The sequence below is a fragment of the Mirounga angustirostris genome, unplaced genomic scaffold (assembly GCF_029215605.1).
Source record: "Mirounga angustirostris isolate CCGP_5_RB_7025 unplaced genomic scaffold, mMirAng1.0.hap1 SCAF_11, whole genome shotgun sequence".
In the NCBI taxonomy this organism is placed as follows: domain Eukaryota; kingdom Metazoa; phylum Chordata; class Mammalia; order Carnivora; family Phocidae; genus Mirounga; species Mirounga angustirostris.
In genome coordinates, this window is record NW_026991719.1 from 52537368 (window position 1) to 52557760 (window position 20393).

Consider the following 20393-nt stretch of genomic DNA (forward strand, 5'->3'; position numbering starts at 1 on the left):
ATGGGGCTAGGGTTATTATTGTATAAGGGTGAACCAGGAACCCTGGAAGAATCTGGATTGGATAATGAGGTGCAGGAGAAAAAGAACTAAAATTTATCAAACATCTAATACATGCTAAGTGCCAAGCCAGGTTCTTTTTTTTTTTTTTTTTAAGATTTTATTTATTTATTTGAGAGTGAGAGAAAGTGAGAGAAAGAGAGAGAGCACAAGTGGGGGAGAGGCAGAGGGAGAGGGAGAAGCAGATTCCCTGTTAAATGGGGAGCCCAACACGGGGCTCAATCCCAGGATCCTGAGATCATGACCTGAGCCAAAGTCAGAAGTTTAATCGACTGAGCTACCCAGGTGCCCCAAGCCAGGTTCTTTTTTTAAAAGTAAAGGAGATGATGGTTCTCACAACAATCCTGTGAGGTAGGCATTATTTCTCCCATTTTACTTGTAGGAATATTGAGGCTTCAAGGGATCTATGGACTTGCATTGTCCCAGGGCCTCCCTCCAGAGCCCACACTGACAGATATTTGTGAAGAGACCCTAAGAATGTGCTTTGGTTTCCACTGGGGTTTTCTAACCCATTCCCTGACTCACTCCAGCCTCTCTCCTGTAGTAGTGATGGTACTGTTTCTTTTGCTTTCACATCTCAGTCCTGGGTTCTTTACCCCCAGCTTTCCTTGGCACCAGGCACATTTAAGTGCCCTTGTTTGGCCTTTAGCTGATGGAGCAGCCGTTTGGATCAGCCACCTTTTTGTTGACAAGAGGGTCTTCCTACTCCCTTGGGGTGCTGGTAAGGAGAATCAGGGATTTGTTGCTAGTCAGAGAGACCTGGCTTTTGGCCAAGGTCATGAAGCTAGAAGATGGCAGTTGTTTCCCTTCACTGAGACTCAGTTTCCTCATTTGTAAAATGGGGCTAAAGATGCTTACTTTCATGTGTATCATGTGCTGGTAAATATTTAAAAACAAGTTATCTGTTGAAGTCAAGATTTATACTGTTTACTGATCTCCATGTTGTAAATACTCTCATCATGGCCGATTCCAAGTTACCAAAGTGTGGTCCTTAATGGAGGAATTGTAAAGAGATGCACATGGTCAGGGCTAGTGTGAGCTGGTTCCAGTGCACCATTATTAATCATCCCCCTCACCCCCTCATCCCTCCCCACATGCTTACATCTCAATGCAAATATAGGACCCCCTCACCATGTCTCTTCTGTTCTCCAAGTTCCCAGATCATCCAGGAAATGGAAAGTATCATTTAAGGTGCTCCTTGCCTAAAAACTCTCCCAGGAAAGAGTGAATATAGAGTGCTTAAGGGACAGAGAACTCAAGAAGGCTTTGATGGGGACCCTAATTAGAACATTTTGATCCATATGTTTTGGCTGGTGAGGTATCTGCATCAGCTGTTTTCTCCCATTGTCTGATTCTTAACTAGATGTGAGGATGGTGGAAGGCTCTGGGCAATGACCTGAGCATTTGATCATCCCAGAAAGCATTTAGCTTTCTGTTTGGAATTCCAGAGTCTCCCTCTACTGCCTGCAGAGTCTGCTCTGCCTGGGCCCTAACCTCAAAGTCCCTGTCATGAGGATATCTCGACCAGACAGCAGTTTAGAAGACCAGACCTCTGATCCAACCCCTCATCTCCTCTCAACAATGTCTGTGCCAGGTGATTTTCTTTAAATTTCCTAAGGGATAAGAATCACCTGGGCCAAAACCACTAATTCCCGAGTCCTCTTCTGGAGAGTCTGTTTCAGTAAGTTTGGAATGGGGTCCAGGAATCTGAGTTTTTAAATTAGTACCCCTAATGATTCTTATGATCAGTTAAGTTTGGGAAACACCACATGAGGACTGCACAACACTCTGCCAGGTTGGCATCATTATGCCCATTTTGCAGGTGGGAAGGTGGAGAGCTCATGGCTTATTGGTAGAGTTGGATCTTGCATATATGTTCAGAATACAAAGCTATGTTCTTCCTACAACAGAGACATTGATTTAGTGCACAATTGTGTCCATGATGGTGGGGAGTGATGATACTAGGTGGGTAGGTGAGCAGGTGGGTAGGGGAGTGATGATACTAGGTGGGGTGGGTTCCTGAGCAGAGAAAGTAGAGCCCTCTTCTGGTGCTCTGGGCAGACCTGGCAAGGGACAAGGATAATCCCTGCCCTGTTTTACAAATAGGGAGACCAGGTTGTAGAGGTGTTTGGCGGCAGTAGCAAGACTGTTTGCATTGCTGATCTTTTGTGGAGGTGGGCTGCATTCAACTCTAAAGGGCTGTTCACGAGGCCCAGCAGCCTAAATGTCTCCATAGTTGTTCTCTACTTATGTTTCTCTTCCTGCAAGCATCCCTCTAACCATAACACTAGCCCATGAGAGGCTGGTTGGTTCAGGGAATGGTATTCCATGCCAGAGGTTCCCAAATCTGGCTGGGCCTTAGAATTATCTGAAGTTCTTAACTTCTGATGTCCACGCCCTGCTTCTGATATAATAAATCAGAATTTCTGTGGGTGAGTTCAGGGAATCTGTATTTCAAAAATTTCCTTAGGTGATTCTGATAAGCCAGTTTGCAGACCCAGCATGTGATTTTTCTGCATACCAGCTGAAGAAAGTTTGGAGGTCCTGGTGGGTTGTGTTGACGCGGTAGGGATTTGTGTGTTTTGGTGAAACATGATTGACGAAAATAGCAAGGCAGAGCCCAGATTAAGGAAGATCACACAGGCCCTGTAAAGGACAAGGTAGCATAGGTGCTCTCTTGTGTTCTACCTCTCCTCAGGGCTCTGCTTCTTGGGGAAAATCCCCATTCCTCCCAAGAGAGAAGGCATTTAAAACAATGCATGCCAAGGATATGCGTGTGTGAAGCTGATGTGCATGGCTTCACATTTTTTAACCAACTAGAAATCTAATCACATTTTAGAGTTTGCCACCAAAGTGAAAGGGTCCTTTATGCTGAAAGGGCTCTCTGGAGGTCTTCTTGGGTAGTCCCTAGACCTCTGCAGTTGAACACATTTTCATTTTAAATCATTTCTAAGAGGCAGGATATTTGTAATAATATGGCTAAAAACGTGGGGTGCCCGGGTGGCTCAGTCAGTTAAGCATCCGCCTTCGGCTCAGGTCATGATCCCAGGGTCCTAGGATTGAGCCCCACATTGGGCTCCCTGCTCAGCGGGGAGTCTGCTTGTCCGTCTCCCTCTGCCCTCCCCCCATTTGTGCTCTCTCTCACCCTCTCTCTCTCTCTCTTGAATAAATAAGTAAGTAAGTAAGTAAGTAAATAAATAAATAAATAAATAAATAAATAAATAAAATATTTTAAAAATATATGGCTAAAAAGGGGGTTAGTAGTCATCCCATTCTACTTGTGATGTGCTATGTATTTTCATGTCTATTATTTTAACTTAAATCTCCTAATAACCCTGTTGGGAAGTTGATATTATTAGACCTGTTTTATAGATTAGGAAACTGAGTTTCAAAAAAAAGGGAGGTGAAAGAAGCTCCAAAGCCTTTTTCTGTTATACCATGCTTCAAAGAGCTGAGAAAATTATTTCTGGGACAAGGACTCTAGTTATGTGGTTTCCCCAGATACTGGGTTTAGCTGTTGGCTTCCCAGTAAGGTCGGCAGAAAGTTGACCTTAGCTTACCTCTGGGGTTAAAAACAGCTTTTTGACTTGGCCTGGAAGCCTCCTCCTGCCCCTGTAGCGTTAACTGATCCTGGCTTCAGCAATTTTAACACCCAGAAGCATAAGACAGGGGCGAAATCCCAGGAGCATTAGCTAGAACTCAAGCTGAGGCTTGGATCAGCTCCAGTGTGCTTCAGAGCTGTGAACCTGGAGGTTTCTGGGGTGGGTTCCTGAGCAGAGAAAGTAGAGCCCTCTTCTGGTGCTCTGGGCAGACCTGGCATCTCCAGGCAGCTGCAAATGATCTGTGTTTCCAGCCTACAAATACTTCTTATGAAACTTGCAGGCAGGAAGCTTGGTCAGGCAGACAACTGGTATGAATGACTGAAATACAGCTGGGTGTAGCCCCAGAGAGGGGCTTTGCCCATTTGGGAGACTTACTTTATTAATGATGGGCTCTGTCCCCTTTTGTTTCAGCAGCTTCAGAGTTTTACGGGAATTGAAGAATCTGCTGTTCTTAGCTACCTAGATATAAATCTTTTCCTCAAATTCCCTGCTTCTTTCCCTGTTGCATCCCACCCTCTCCTCACCAACCTCCATCTCAGATCTTGGCTGTATCTGCTATCGGGGAACTTCCCAATCAGTTGCTATCCAAGTTTTTGCAAAAGAAGCTGTCTTAGAAGCAAGGATTTTTGAGTTTTCTTCTATGGTGTTATGAAAGGTTTAGTCTCCCTAGAATGAGTGTTAGTGAATGTCTCAGAGCCTGAAAGTTAGGCCTGCCCTCTGTTGAAAGCTAGACTTCCAAGCCATGGTAGCTTGGAGTTTTTCATGGAAGCAAGATGGCCCAGCTTCCTCTACATAGTCTTCATAGTCTTTAGCAGTGGTTCACCTGAGGTATCTACTGTTTCTAAGTGCCAGGGTGGTTCTATAGCTTATTAAGTGGCCACTGGATCAAGAGCCAGGTTTTTAATCCCTGATCTCATGGTGCCTAGCAGCTGTGTGACTCTGGGACAATGCCTCTCCTTTCCTGGACCTCAGTTTCCCTAGCTGTTATGTTGCAGAGTTTGAACCAAATGATCTCTTAGTTTCCTTTCAGGTCTGATAGTTTGGGATTCTGGACTGTTTATTCTCTTGGAGAACGGGGATGAGAAGTTCAGAAAGATGCTATTCTTGAGGAGCCAGATGAGATTCTAGAATGAGTGGATTTAAATTTTGAGGAACAGTAAAGAGGAGGAATGGCTATGCTGAGGAACTGGGGGGCAGCCTCTGTAACTAAGAAGGAGAGATGAGCTGGGGTGGGGGGTAAGTGAGTAGGTGTTGTTTGATCCTGGAGTATGGTTTGGCTGGGCTGATTTTGAGAGTAAGTCCTGGAGTTGGGTGCAAATGGCAAAAAGTTAGTTTACTTCCTGACCTTCATGTGTTGAGAGGGGGACTCTACCTCAGTCTGAGCTTGATCAAAAGGCCATACAATTAAGGCTGGATTAATGGTGAAGCTTCAGCTTGCTAAGGTAGTCTCATTGTTTCTGACCTTTACAGCTTTGGCCTCTGCTCTGAACTCTCATTCCCATAGTAACTAGGTATGTTCTCATTGCTAAGTTAGTTACATGTGGGGGTTACTCCCCCAAATATATGGTGACTGGTAGAGTAACACCCCATTTCCAATATGCCCTTGTCTCCCAATGCTTTTTGGGGAGCTTTTGGAGGGCAAGACTGAGTCAAAGCAAGTAAAAGGGGAATCCTTGTCTCCCATGGCCTTTGTAGCAGTTGAAGTGGTTGAAGAACTGCTGACCCATTAAGATATGGGTGTGCATGGGGTTGGATGTGGCTCTCCTTTCTAGAAACTACTGGGAAAAGGCACAGGCACAGGAAGGGTTAACCCCAGGCAGGTCTTGATGGCTGTATTAAGGGTCTAGAGATGGGCAGGAAGAGGTCAGAACAGATAACAGCTCCAGGTACCATTTCCAAGTCAACAGTGGCTGAGTTGCTGGGAAGTGAGTGAGTCAGTGGAAGAGGGGGAGGGGAAGAGGGGGAATGCCTCCTAGGCTGGAGATTCAAAGCAACCCTTGTTTTCCCTCTTATGGAAAACAGCTGCTTGAGGCAGTGCTGTCATCCCAAGAGGCAAGACAGACCAGGCCTTGCCCTGCCCTGCCCTTGCCTCAGTTCTGGCAGCAGGAAATGGTGGGTGCTGGAGCCTAAATAATGGGGATTAGGTAGTTTGAGTAACACTGTGGTGACTGTTCTCTGTCCAGTGGCGAGACTGACGTTCTGAGGTTGCCCTGGTAAGGCTTGTTCTGCCTTTGTCCCCCTCCCCCACTTGCCTTTGTCTTCTTCATACCAGCAGCTCCACTGAAATGCCAGAGCGGGTGGGCCCTTGAGGAGAATGTGGAGGTGGCAGGTGGGGGTGAGGTCATTGAGCCCGGACACAACTGGGTTGACTCACAAGCTCTGCCCCTGTGAGGGGGCCTTCCCAAGCAGTGCTTCCTAGATGTGCTCAGGCTTTCAATGCCAGAGTGTTTTGGCCTTGGACAAAATAGTTGCCAAGGCAGTGTCTGAAGACAGCAGTGAAACCAGCATGATCAGAGAGCAGGGTGGAGTCATGGAAGGAGCTCTGGGAATGTCTAGGAGACGGTCTTCCCCACTTGCTGGCTGAGTAAATTTGGCTTCAGTGATGTTAAGTGAGACTGTGGGTGATGGGTCTTGGCACATAGTTGGTATTCAGTAAGTGTTCATTTCCATCCTCCTGTCATCTGCCTCTGTGTATTTCAGTTTCATCATCTATGAAGTGGGGCCAGTAATTTTAATTCTTTCTGGTTTACATGTCCATACTTCAGGCAAATTACTTGTGGTTATTCAACTCTCTCTACTTTCTCCTCTGCCCACCCCCCACAAACTCCTCTCCAGGAAGAGCCATCTTGTAGTTCAGTGATATGGAACAAGTGAGGGGAAGCATTGCCCCGATCTCCTCACTGTGGTATGGCTACTGCTTACCTGGATGTTCCTGGCTCTAGGAAAAGAGAGGGTTGGTCCTTTCTTTGAAGCTGGCCAGGCCCAGAATCCAAAGTACCCCAGCTGCTGCAGTATCTGGCCTGGTTATTTTTGTTTTCTAGGCCAGACAACTGGGGACACAGGAGAGATCCCAGTGGGTTGAGGGCTTTGGATGGCAGACCACTAAGATGGGTTCATTAGTGAAGGACATTGGTGTGGGAAGTGTCTGTGTTCAGTTGTTCAATAAATAGCTATTTATTGTTCTTGGGCTAGAGGTGGGAGGGCTAGTGTATGAGAGGGTGACACCGTCCCTACCACACCCAAACTTTTTGTTGTTGTTCCCTAAACCCTTAGTGTTCTCCAGAGACAATCTTTAAACTCAGGCTGTGCCTAGATCCTCAGGGACAGGGTTTGGAAGGGATTTAATTCTCTACATATTGAAATAATACCCCACCTAGGCCAGTTCCTTCACTCCTGCCAAGCTGAGGGGCTGCCTGGGAACTTTCTGCTGACTTTGGAGGTTTTATTTTCAGGTTCTTGCCTCCCAAACTAGACCACCCTCTTCTCATAGAAATTGCAGAGACCAGGCCTCAAAGGAAGGCAGTGGGTACCTACTAGGGTGAGTGTCCAGGGTGCCCTGTGTGGTAGTGGGTCTGGGCATGCAGCTCATCTTACACACTTGGGTTCCAGATTAGTCTAAGGGAGAACAAGGGACCTTCTTTGATCAAGACTCTGTTCTACCTATCACCTTCAGGCCCCAACTATGTTATTACCCTTATTCCCCCCCCACCTCTGACACACAGAAAACAGGAGAGTACAGACCCATGACCCTGTCCTCATGACTCACATTTTCTTCTGAGTTAAGTGGTGGCAAGAATAGAAGTCCCTTTGTGTTTGCTTTTCTTTCTGTTTTTTTTTTTTTTTAAACCTAAGATTATTTGTCCTCAGTGAAATTCAGGAGTCTTAGGCTGTTCTCCCTGGAGTAGCAGCTACTGTGGAAATGGCAGAAACCCTGAACAGGGATTCTGGAGGAGTAGGTTCCAGTTTGGTTTCAGCCGGACATCTTTAGTTTTTAGAAGAGCCCTTGTTCTGGGGTCATGCTCTATTTGGGAGGAAGGAAGCATAGACAGCACTAGCGTGTATGACATGCTTATTCCTAACCCAGGCTGGGTCCTTTTCTACCAATTGATTTATTCAAGAAACATTTCTTCAAAAAATATTTGACTTAAATATTTGGACTTGTGAACTAAGCCCTTAAGATGTTACATTGACGTGACCTGTGATATGATCTATGATTGACACTGGCTTATTTACTTTGAAAATTCTTCCCAACAGTGTGAATTAAAGATAACTCCTAGGCTGTGGAATGTTTCCCTGGAGTCCTACCTCTTTCATCAGTTTCCTCCCTGGGCACTTTCTTCCAAAAAGCCTTGTTCTGATTCTGCCCCACTCTGCTCAGAACCTCCAGGCTGGCCGGCCACTGCCAACAGGATTAAGGCCCAGCTTTCTAGCATAGCCTTCAAGGCCCTCCACTTACCTTCCCAGCCTCTCTGCCTACTCTTCACTTTGTAGGCCTCATTCACCCTGGAGTAGACCTGCTTCTAAATGGGCCATCTCCATCCCTGTATCATTCTGGGCCATTGCACATACTGATTTCTCTACCTGGGACATCTGAGTGTTCTTCCCCCCATCCTGCAATCTCCTTTTTTTTTTTTAATGCAGCTTATCCTTGTGGACCAGTGCAAATATCACTTTGAACTGTGGTTTCTTATCTCCACAAAAAGATTCTTCTCTTCTGCTATGGCATTCCTCTGGGTCTTCCTTGTAAATTATAGTTTTCCTATTATTCAGTAAGTCTCCTTGGGGTCAAGCACTGGTCCTACAGCTCTACTCTAACCATAGTTCCTTGAATGTAGTGTTCCCTTAATATTGGGTGAATTGAAATAAATTTATAGGAAGCTCCTTAACCTGGAATTCTTAGGCCTCCATGGGGGTCCATGGATATAATCTGAAGTGGGAAAGATCTATGAACCTGGATTGAAAAAAAATTACATATTTGTTTTTACTAATCTCTCACTGAGATTTAGACCTCCTTCAGTTATGAATACAAGCAAAATTGCACTCCTAGGTATTTCCCCCAAAGATACAGATGTAGTGAAAAGAAGGGGCACATGCACCCCAATGTTCATAGCAGCAATGTCCACAACAGCCAAACTTGGAAGGAGCCGAGATGCCCTTCATCAGACGAATGGATAAAGAAGATGTGGTTCATATATACAATGGAATATTACTCAGCCATCAGAAAGGATGAATACCTACCATTTGCATCGACATGGATGGAACTGGAGGGGATTATGCTAAGTGAAATAAGTCAAGCAGAGAAAGACAATTATCATATGGTTTCTACTCATATGTGGAATATAAGGAATAGCACAGAGGACCATAGGGGAAAGTAGGGAAACCTGAATGGGAAGAAATCAGAGAGGGAGATAAACCATGAGAGACTCTGGACTCCGGGAAACAAACTGAGGGTTACAGAAGGGAGGGGGTTGGAGGGATATGGTAACCAGGTGATGGGTATTAAGGACGACAAGTGATGTGATGAGCACTGGGTGTTATACACAACTAATGAATCATTGAACACTACATCAAAAACTAATGATGTATTAGATGTTGGGTAATTGAACATAATAAATAAAAAAAAAAAGAAAAGAAAAGAAAGATACAAACCCCAGAATCTACAAAGGAAAATAATGACAAATTAATTATGTAAAAAATACTATAGGAAAAAAATGTTAAAAGGGATAACACAAATAACAAAGTGGGAAGAAATATTTGTCCAACCTATGACCAAATATGAACTTCCTTAGTATATAATAGATATATACTAATTAATTAATAGATAAAGAGAACAGCCCAATAGAAAAATAGACCAAGGACCAAAAATTAAACTGCTAATAAACATAATTATTTTTAATGAGCAAGCTCAACTCACTGGTGTAGAAACAAAATATAATTTTTATTTTTCCAAAAAAAACCCCTAATATGTTGGCTAATTGAACTTAATAAAAAAAAAAAAGGATGTGAAATTAAAAAAAAAAAAAAAACCCTAAATGACAGAATGAGGAGAGCCTCAGAGCTGATGAAGGCATGAAGGTGCTGGGAAGGTGGCCCAGCTGGAGAGGGCATAGAAACTCTGTATCCCCCCACCCCCTGCCTACCTTGCCCTGGGCATGTCTTCCATTTGGCTGTTTCTGAGTTACATCTGTTTATAATAAACCAGTAAATGAAAAAAAAAAATGAATACAAGTGAAAAAAGAAGTGGTAAAAATGGCAGTACCTGTGACTTTGTCACTAATGGAAATCTAAGAAACGTTTATATCACAATTTTTTTGCTGTGGTTTTATTTTTATTTATTTAAAAATTTATTATTAAAATATAGTTGATATACAATGTTATATTAGTTTCAAGTGTACAACATAGTAATTTGACAATTCAATACATCACTCAATTCTCTAGATTGTAGATTTCTCAAAATATTTCTATGCTCAACACAATGTTGAAATTACAGTAGTAATAACTAATAAGATACAGTGCTAGGCAATTACTTAATATCATAAAAAGCACATATTTTTATAACTATTTCAGTATAATTGGTTTCTTTGTATCACTTTATTTCATGCTTTTACAAATATTCTGAAAGGGGGTCCGTAGACTTCATCAGACTGCCCAGAAGGGCCCATGGCACAGTTAAAAGATCAAGATATAAAATCTTCCCACCTCTGGATCTTTACACTATGCTAGATCTCTGTATTTCTTATATCCCCATGCTTAGAACTGCTCATTTAACCATCTTTTGACTCCTACTGAGTCTTGGGTACTGGAGAGGTAACTCAAAGTAAGACAGAAACCTTGAGGTGATAATGAAGTCCAGTGTATTAAAAGCCCTACTGGCTTTTTTCTACTCTTTCCTATCTCCTCAGTCATTGGTGTTTTGAGGTCTCTCTTGACTCAGCTCAATGGTGATTTGAGGCTAGAAGTTGAGGCCAAATTCCAGCCCATTGGGCCTCATTCTCACTACCTTATGGAGACCCATTCTATAGAGGTCACTGGATTGGCAGGAAGCCTAGGATAACACCAAGTCAAGGTGGCTAATCTTGCCCGTTGTCTCCCTCTGGGGTAACTTGCCTTACTTGTTCCTGCCTTCAGGGCCTTTCCTGTCCCATTGTCAATCTTGAAATAGATTTCCTCCCTGACTCCCTAGTGATATTTATTTACAAAGTTGTTCCCCAGGCCTGGTCCTCATCAGAATTGTTCAGCTGGCAAAATGGCTGTTTGGCCCCCTCTTCCCCGCTAACTGACCCCTATGCTCAGGAAAGACCCAGAGGTGTCAAAGACTGATAAGGCTTAATGTCTTACCCACTCCATGGGGATTTGCATTTTTGATAATTCTATTTTTAGTCTCCAACCAATAATATAAGTAGTATATAAGCATCTTAGAAAATGTAGATTCGTTTTTTTTTTGTTTTTGTTTTTGTTTTTTAATTTAAAGAAGGGAGAACACACTCATCACCACCCTAAAACCAAGCCTGACTAATATTGGGCATGATTCCAATAATTATCTCTCTGTGCATACTTTTTATAGAATTGAGCTCATGCAATCTTGTTGCTTTCCCTTCTTTGCTTAATATTACTGAAGTATTTTCCCTGGGCATGAAATGGTCTTCAAAATATTTTATATGACCTTATATAACAAGCCAGTTTGTGGCTGTTCTATATAGAGTACTTATGCAAAATGTCCCACAATTTAAAGAATTAATCTTTGATTTCTTCTCCTGGGGGATATTTTACACTTTGATGTACAAAGTTAGTGTATTGGTTTAAATTGAGGTTTGGACTTAAATCTGAATCCAAACCCTGTCTTCCCCACTTACTAATGATATGACTTTAGACAAATATTTATTTCTCCACCCCTAATGTGGAGATAACATTATCTACTTCATAAGGTGATTGTTGATATTAAATGGGATAGTGCACGTGAATCGCCTAGTGAATAGCAAGTCTCCACACATGAAAGCTACTGCATATTGCTACTACTATTACCACTACTACCAAGTCTTCAGCCAAAGGAACAAATCTCTACTGATGAAATTTCAGCTATCATTGACCTGAGCTAGGGGGTCTATTTTAAAAGCTGAGGGTACTTTTTCCAGTGGCTATAAAATTGTGTGTGTGGCTACCTGTTATTTTCATTGGTGCCTGCCCCTTTTCCTTTTCCCCTCTGCTGACTTGGCTTTGGTAGTATCTCTGTGCCACCCACACCTACCTACCTTTGCTAAGGCCCCTTTTCTCTTTTGTGCTTAGGGAGACCAATGAGACACAAATGCAAGAAGTATTAACAATGCAAGTCAGTATATAGAACCATAGACACCAGCATTAAAATGGTTATCACCTAGTGTACTTGACACCCACCCCCCGCATTACTACTGTTGTACAGATGAGGTGAACTAGGGCCCAGGAAGGAGATAAGACTTATCCAAGGTTGTAGATTGAGACAGTTGCAGTGCTAGGCTTGGAACCCAATGTTCTTTATCTTGCCCTTAACTTGTGTCTGCAAAGACAAGTACTGTAGATAATTCAGGTTGTGGATCAGAGGTGGGAAGAGAATGCTGTGGGCCTGGAGCTGGCTGGTGTAGGTGGGGAAGGCTTCCTGGAAGAAGTACAGTCAGCACTTGCTTCCTCTTGATAGTAGACTGATTTGCATTTATGTGTTTGCCCCTTGGTAAGCATTGCTCTGTGGCTATGTTTATTGTCTTCATAAGCTGGTTGGGAGCTAGGGTCTGGTTATTGTTTGTTTATTTCAATATTCTCCCTTCCTTCCCACCAATATCTAAGTTGCTCAGATTCTTAGCATCCTAGTTCCCTCTTCTTTGGTTGAACAGATACACTTGTTCCAGGCTCTGCTAAGCACAGAGCCAGACAACTAACTTGCCTCTTTTGATCTCATCCTAGATTAATGTGCGTGTCACCACCATGGACGCAGAGCTGGAGTTTGCCATCCAGCCCAACACCACCGGCAAACAGCTGTTTGACCAGGTAAGGGAGGGACTATTTGTTTCTTAGCCTCTGCCACTTCTTCCAATAGTTTTCACCACAGTGCCCACTTCTTAGGAATCTCTTCTCCTACATGCTCCTTCAAGATAAGTCCAAATAAAGGCTGACCCCCACTTTAATAACAAAGGAGGCAAAGTTTAACTTTGGCAGCCTGCACCTCAGATGGCTCCAATTAATCCTATCCTTGGTCCTGAACATGGTAGAAAAGAGAAGCGAGCAGGGTATGACTCTGTTAGATGCTCTAAAAATGTTAGCACATGGAGCCTTCCTCTCAACTCTGAAAGATGCAAGTGATCTCTCCCCCATTTTAATGATGAAACTCAGAAATTAAATAATTTACTGTATCTAGCCAGTATCTGGCTGGGATTTCAATCTGCATTCTAATCACTGCACCCCATGGCCTCTGTCACTTTTTTTTTTTTTTTTTTTTTGCTTCCTAGTAGAAGGAAACCAACTTATTCTCTCTGAGGTAGTGTGCTCTATGTACATTTCCTTCAAAAGAACATTGGGACTTAGGACACCACTGGGAGTGCTAAATGCATTATGAGGGTACTTCATACCCTGAAGTCAGGCCATGGAGATAATGATGACGTGTCATTCCCATCTCCAACGCAAGGGGTGTCCCTTCACGAGGAGTCACTATTATCAGAAGGGATATGCTATATATAATCTAATAGCTGGATGGGGGCCACAGACTCTTTCAGCATTCAAAAACTCTCCAGGGGCCAAGGGAATGTGCCATCTGTGACCAGACTTCCAGGAGTGAAAATGGGGTTCCCATTTCCAAAGGCTGGAATCCCTTCAGATGGGTCATTATCCCATTTCTCTACCAGTTTCTGGTGAGGTGGGGGTCTGATATTGTCTAGGATATGTTACCTTGATGGATTTTCCAGGCCCTCTTTCTCCTTTGCCCTCTGAGTCCCTCTGTTGTCTAAGAACTTACCCAGAGTTGGGGAGCAAAAGGAAGAAAGGCTCCTTCAGCCTCTTCTCAGACTCCTTCCCAGACCCCTGGTTCTACACATTACCCTTCTCAAGCCAAATGATGCCATCCCCTGCCTTCAACACTGGGGGCTTTGTTCATTTGCATTGGAGGGGGATAACTGTGGAGGGAGGGTGAGGAAGGCATCATTTAGAACCTAGGGCAGAAAAATTCTTGAACAAAGAGGCTTATTAACTTCAAAAAGCCACAGAGCATGGTAATTCTTTGTTCGTGTTGGTTTGATTTGTATACTGTGGGTGTTGTTCTGTAGGAAGCCCAGATGGTAGGGAGCCCTGGACAGATGGTATGCTAGTTGTGAAAGCAACTACTTCCCAAACAAAACCTTTGAGAGACTTGAAGCTTTCATGCTGGCTGGAGAGAGGAAAGGGAGAAAGCCTGTAAGTTCATGACTTTTCATCTGGAAGATCAGTGTTGTTCTGAGAAATATCATTTACTGAGCACTTACTATGGACCAGCCTTGGCTAGGTGCTTTAATCCTTGCATTGATTCTGCCTCTGAGAGGTAAAAGAACATACTCTAGGTTATGCAGCTAGTAAGTTGTAATATGGAGTTTCAAATACAGCTCTGCCTGCAAAACTAGTTTTCCCACTGCGGTATTCTGCCTGGGTAAATGAGGCTGTTTGGGTTGAGAAGACTTAAGGTAAGATGTGTTCTCTGTCTTGAGATTTCTGAGGGGCTGTCATAGGAAGGAGGGAGAAGTAATGTTCTGTGAGGTAAGATGGGGCAGAGCTGGGACCCCGTGGGTGAAAAAGGGAAAAAGATTTGAACTCAAACAAGGAATTGAGCATCTGGCACTCTCAGGGCCAAGGCAGGTCTGGATGGGAATCCACAGAGGTATGTGTTCACAGGCTATTGGGGGATATGATCTTTTCCCTCTCTCTAACTTGATGAGTGAGTCATTAAGGGAAGAAGTCCATTCTGTCTGGCCTTTGAGACCCATTATTCAAGGAGGCCCTCCTGGTGGAATTGGGGCCTAGGAGGAAGGAGCTGGACTCCTTGGAAGGAATTGACAAAAGCTCTGGGGCCACCCTGGGACCCAGAAGTTATCTGGCCAGTAACCAGAGAGGAAGCTGACTGGAGAGGAAGCACCCTCTTTGGCATCAGTAATAAATAACAGGCAACAATGGGAGGTCATAGCTCAAGGAGACACAAGACCTGGTGGGAAGGGGAAGTGTGGCCTATAGTTCCTCCGTTTACCTTCATGAGTGTGCACACAGCTAGGGAGTGGAGAGAACATGTTTTGCTACAGCAATTCTGTCACCACTTCTAAAGCCTGAGGTTCTTCAGAGGGCTCTTGATTACCTAGGTGCCACTAAGGGGCAGTGCCACCACCATGAGTTCCATTTTTGAGAATCACCTGCCCAGCCAGGGGCTCTAACTCTATCTGCCTCTTCCCTTCAAGATACTGAGCTCTACAAGAAAGGTGAAATCTCAGAGCATCCATTCATTCATTTGTTCATTGACTGATTCACTATTGACAGAAGGTCTACTGTGTCTCAAGAAAAATCTCTAGACCTATTAAACACCATCTCTGTCCCTAAGGACCATGGAGTTCCTTACCTATAGAAGCAGAGAAAAGTAAATGCAACACAACTCTCTTCTCACATAGAATAAAACACCCTTGAAGTTCAGGGTGACATATAGTGTATAAACTATGGGATTTAGTGTCAGCCTTGGGTTCAAATTATGTCCTGCTATTTAGCTGTGTGACCTTGGATGGCTCATTTATCCTCTTAGGACTTGATTTTTTTCAGTAAAAAGGTAATCAAACTAATTTCAGAGATTTTGTGGTCTTATTTAATCATCAATAAGTAAAGAGTCTGGTGTATAGCAGACACTCGAATGTTGATTGTTCTTATTAAGGGCTAAATAAGTAGTAGAAATTGCCCTGGGAGTTCAGATAAGGGAGCCATTAAATCAGGAAGATTTTTCTGGCTTGGTAAAGTCCTTAGGATTTGTGGATTCTGCATTGAAGACAACAACCTTTTCTTCTTTTTCTTCCATTTTTATTTTATAAAATAACTAACATCTATTATTATAATAGTAATATCCCCATCTTGTAGTTGAAGGATTGAGGCTTACGGGGGGGGAAAGACCTGTTTAAGGTTAGATAGCTAGGAAGTGGTATAGTGGCTTGAATCAAGGCATATATCATTTGCAGTTTTCCCAGTGCCTTTTGTCAACTGTGTCCTCTGTGACCTCCCCTCTCTTTGCCTGTTCCCATTCTGAGTGGAGGAAATTTGTCCCTAAACTTAGAATTCTAGCTGAGTGTGTTCTATGCTATAGAGCAGGTGGCCACTTGAACATAGGCAGTGTAGAGTAGCAGAAACGGCATTGGTGGCAGCCCCTACCAGAACTTTCCAGTTGTGCATTGATTTGTTTTCAGGTAAGTGGTTGATGCTGCTGCTGCCAAGCCTGTAATGGGATCTCAGTGGGCCTTAGGTGTTTGGGCACTGATGGAGTTTGCACATAATTTTTCACACAGTTTTCCTTTTGAGGCTCCAGCCTTGCTTCCCAGTTTTGCTCTGGGCTTCTGAAGTGGCTCATTACATCACTAATTGGTTTACTCAGATGCATGGGGGATATGGAGAGGAGGGCTCTGGGCTCTGGAATTGACCTGATTGCCCCTTCCCTCCATAGACCTCAGATGTAGGCAGCCTTCACATGCAGAGGAGAGACAAAAGAGGGTTCTTTCTTACATTCAAATGTTCCTAGTAATTACTGAGGATTTTCTCAGAGGCAAATCTCTTCCCCTCACTGGACATCAGTTTTCTAGTTTATGCTGCTTGGACCCGATAATACTTCACAGTCAACATGTTGTGAGGGTTTGTGTTGTGTGGCTCAATAGAATTCATAGCCCAGTGTCTTAAAAACTGAAGTCCTAGTTCCTGTAGGTGTATATGGCAGGTTTTAGGAAGTACACAAAGCTGTGAGATGAATTTGATTTAGTAATTTAGTATCTTTTTTTTAAGATTTTATTTATTTGTCAGAGAAAGAGCACGCACACACAAGAAGGGGCAGTAGCAGACACAGGGAGAAGCAGGCTCCCTGCTGAGCAAGGAGGCCGATGTGGGACTTGCTCGATCCCAGGACCCTGGGATCATGACCTGAACCGAAGACAGACGCTTAACCTACTGAGACACCCAGGTGTCCCTTGATTTAGTATCTTGGAGCATCAGTTTTACTTGTAGATGTTATCTATTTCATTATTAAAACAATGGGGTACCTAGGTATTTCAGTTGGTTGAGTGTCCAACTCTTGTCCGTCTCATGAGTTGTTGGACTCAGCCCCACCTGGGGCTCCACACTCAGCCGGGAGTCTGCTTGAACATTCTCTCCCTACGCCCCTCCCCCCGCTCACACACGCGCATGCACTCTTTCTCTTAAATAAATAAATAAACCTTAAAAAACAAACAAACAAAAAGATATTTAAGGAGTAGACTGTAAAATGTGCACATGTAATTAAGATTAAACCTGAGGCTTCAAAGAAATTCTAGCTTTAGCCATCTACTTATATCCCCCTATCTTTTGTGTCCCCTGGGGTATATGCATTTATTATTTTCTGCTGCTTATGGATTTCTTCCATAGAAGCTTTGAGAAATGCTAGCTCAGGCCAGATAAGTTGGCAGTCTGGGGTCAAAGGGAGCCAAGAAAAAAAAATATATATATATATGTATATATATATATTTTTTTTTATCAGAGATGGCGTCATTTCTCAGAGTGGAATGGGAAGGACCCTAGTCACTGAAGCCACAGATGTTGTTCCTGGAACAAGGACCTAGAGACTCTCTCCCACTAGAAAATAAGATTTCTTTTTTCTCTGGGGTGGAGGTCTCAGCTGGAAGCAAAGCTGGAAGTAAGCAAAGCTTGGCCTCATTCCCAAGTGGAGACAAGAGTTGCCTGATCAAATGATTCCCAGTACCCTGTGTACCTTAATTGGAGATTTCCTTATAGCCTGGAGTCTAGGGGTCATCTGTTTTATCCTTTGTTCTTTTTCAGTCTCAATTCTGACCTTAGATCATATTTCCTTCCCTCCACACCCTTATTTCCTCACTTTGGGACTTCGGTGGAGGCTGAGAGAGATTGCTCTTTCCAAAGCTCTGAAGCCTAAGGAAGTGGAAAATTTATATGCATCTGATTTCTCTATGTTCATAAGGGAAGAGGCAGAGCTCAGAGAGATAAAATTTGCTACTGATCCTGACATCTTTTTTTTTTTTTTTAATATCACTTTTGCTGTTATTTGTCCAACTGCTCCTCAGAGATACTAAACATCCTGGAACTATTTTGGGTCCTGTGATCTTCCTCTCATTACACCCCTACTCATCCTTCTAGTGAAACAGATAACATGGTGCAAAACGAGGCTAAGGAGCTCATTCGTGGGACCTCTAGGACTGATTATCTGTACCTGCCTTAGTCCCTTTTAATTCTGGGGTCTCCGAGCCTCTACAGTTGGTATAGGCAGAGGCCAGTTGCTGCCCTACCAGTTCTATTCTGAGGCTGCCATCGCATGACCTAGTGTCCTGGCCCTAATGGTCCATCTTTAGCATCTTCAGTGTGTCTCTTTCTCACCTGGGGCTGAATTACTTCTTCTCCAGCAGTTCCATCTGGACACACTATTCTTCTTCAACCCTGTGGAAAATCTTTAGAACTGTTAATTGGGCTCTAGTTAGATCTAGGATGAGATAAGAGGTGCTTTAAATAATCTTCTCTAATCTTTTTCTAATACCCTCCCCCTCTATCCTCTGCAAAAAAAGCCTATATCAATTTCAACATGAGCATTTTGTGTTCTCCATCTAAAACTTATAGGCAATTGCTGTTGCCTGTTAACTTAGACTCAGGGACTCACCTTGTCATTGAATCCTGGAAGTCTTTTAATCTTCCCTCAACACCCCCTACACACAACTTATCTTTTCTCAACATGTTCCTAGTTACTCAAATCAGCAAGAGGTAGGTGGGAAATGGGACTGTATTTCTTTTCATTTACAAATAACCTAATTAGTGGAATGAACTTGAAGGAAGAAAGAGGCCATTTAAATCACACCAGTTGTAGTAGATGGGGAAGCCAGATAGATGGGGAAGCTAAGGGAAATGTGCTGCCTTAAGATCACATAGCAAATTAGAGACAGAGGTGAGACTTTCACTCAGGTTTCCTGACACCTGATTCAAGCTATGAAAGGAAGTGTGAACATCATGCATGCCCCAGTGAGCAGTGAAGGTTGAGGACTTCGGGATATGGCTTCTCTCCAAAGTGGTTGTTGACTAAGCCTAGTGGAAAGCCAGGAACCATATCTATATGCAGAGATGATCAAAGTTCATTACAGGGCTGAGATATGTGGGCAAAAGAGAGACAAGGCAGTTAGTCACTTGGGAACCCCAGGGCTTCTAAGCTCATATGAATCCTTGGAATTAAAAGAGAGCATGCTAGAAAATAAAGGGTACAGGTTTTGGAGTCATATACCTCAGGATTCTCTAGTCTCTATGGCTTTAGGCAGGTTGCCTCTTTTTTTGGGGGGGGGGTGTACAATTAAAAAAAATTACTTAATTTTAGTTAACATACGGTGCAATATTTGTCTCAGGGGAAGAATTCAGCGATTCATCACTTACACACAACACCTAGTGCTCATCACAACTGCACTCTTTAATAGCTATCACCCATCTAGTTCATCACCTGCCCACCTCCCTCCATCAGCCTTGTTTGTTCTCTATTGTTAACAGTCTCCCTCTTGTGGTTTGTTTCCCTCTCTCCTTTCTTTTCCCCTTCCCATATGTTCATCTGTTTTGTTTCTTAAATTCTACATATAGGGACGCCTCGGTGGCTCAGTCAGTTAAGCATCTGCCTTCGGCTCAGGTCATGATCCCAGAGTCCTGGGATTGAGTCCCACATTGGGCTTCTTGCTCAGTGAGGAGCCGCTTCTCCCTCTGCCTGCTGCTCTCCCTGCTTGTGCTCTCTTTCTCTCTGACAAATAAATAAAAAATCTAAAAAAAAAAAATTCTACATATAAGTGAAATCATATAGTATTTGTCTTTCTCTGACTTATTTTGCTTAGCATAATACATTCTAGCTCCATCCACATCATTGCAAATGGCAAGATTTCATTCTTTTTGATGGTTGAGTAAAATTCTGTTGTATCTGTATCTATATCTATACATATATATGTGTATATATGTGTGTGTGTGCATATATATATATATATATATAATCTATCAATCTACACACACACACACACACACACATACCACATCATCTTAATCCATTCATCAATGGACATTTGGGCTCTTTCCATAGTTTGGCTATTGTTGATAATGCTGCTATAAACATTAGGGTGCATGTACCCCTTTGAATCTGTATTTTTTTATACTTTGGGTATTTACCTAGTAGTACAATTGCTGGATTTTAGTGTAGTTCTATTTTTAACTTTTTAAGGAATCTCCATACTATTCTGCAGAGTGATTGCTTCAGTTTGCATTACATTCCCACCAACAGTGCTAGAAGGTCCCCCTTTCTCCACATCCTTGCCAACACCTATTGTTTCTTGTGTTGTTAATTTTAGCCATTCTGACAGGTGTAAGGTGGTATTGTGGTTTGGATTTGTATTTCCCTGATGATAAGTGATGTTGAGCATCTTTTCATGTGTCTGTTAGCCATCTGGATGAAAAAGTGTCTATTCATGTCTTCTAGGCAGGGTGCCTCTTAAGCCTTTG

At 43.1% G+C, this 20393-nt stretch overlaps 1 protein-coding gene across 1 annotated transcript in view; it reads left to right on the forward strand.

The window, feature by feature from the left end:
- Positions 1-20393, forward strand: part of MSN (moesin) — a 64808-nt gene that overhangs the window by 28271 nt on the left and 16144 nt on the right. Inside the window, exon 2 of the mRNA XM_045879102.3 lies at positions 12591-12674. Within this exon, the coding sequence (XP_045735058.1) occupies positions 12591-12674 (84 nt within the window). The remainder of the gene's footprint in view (positions 1-12590; positions 12675-20393) is intronic.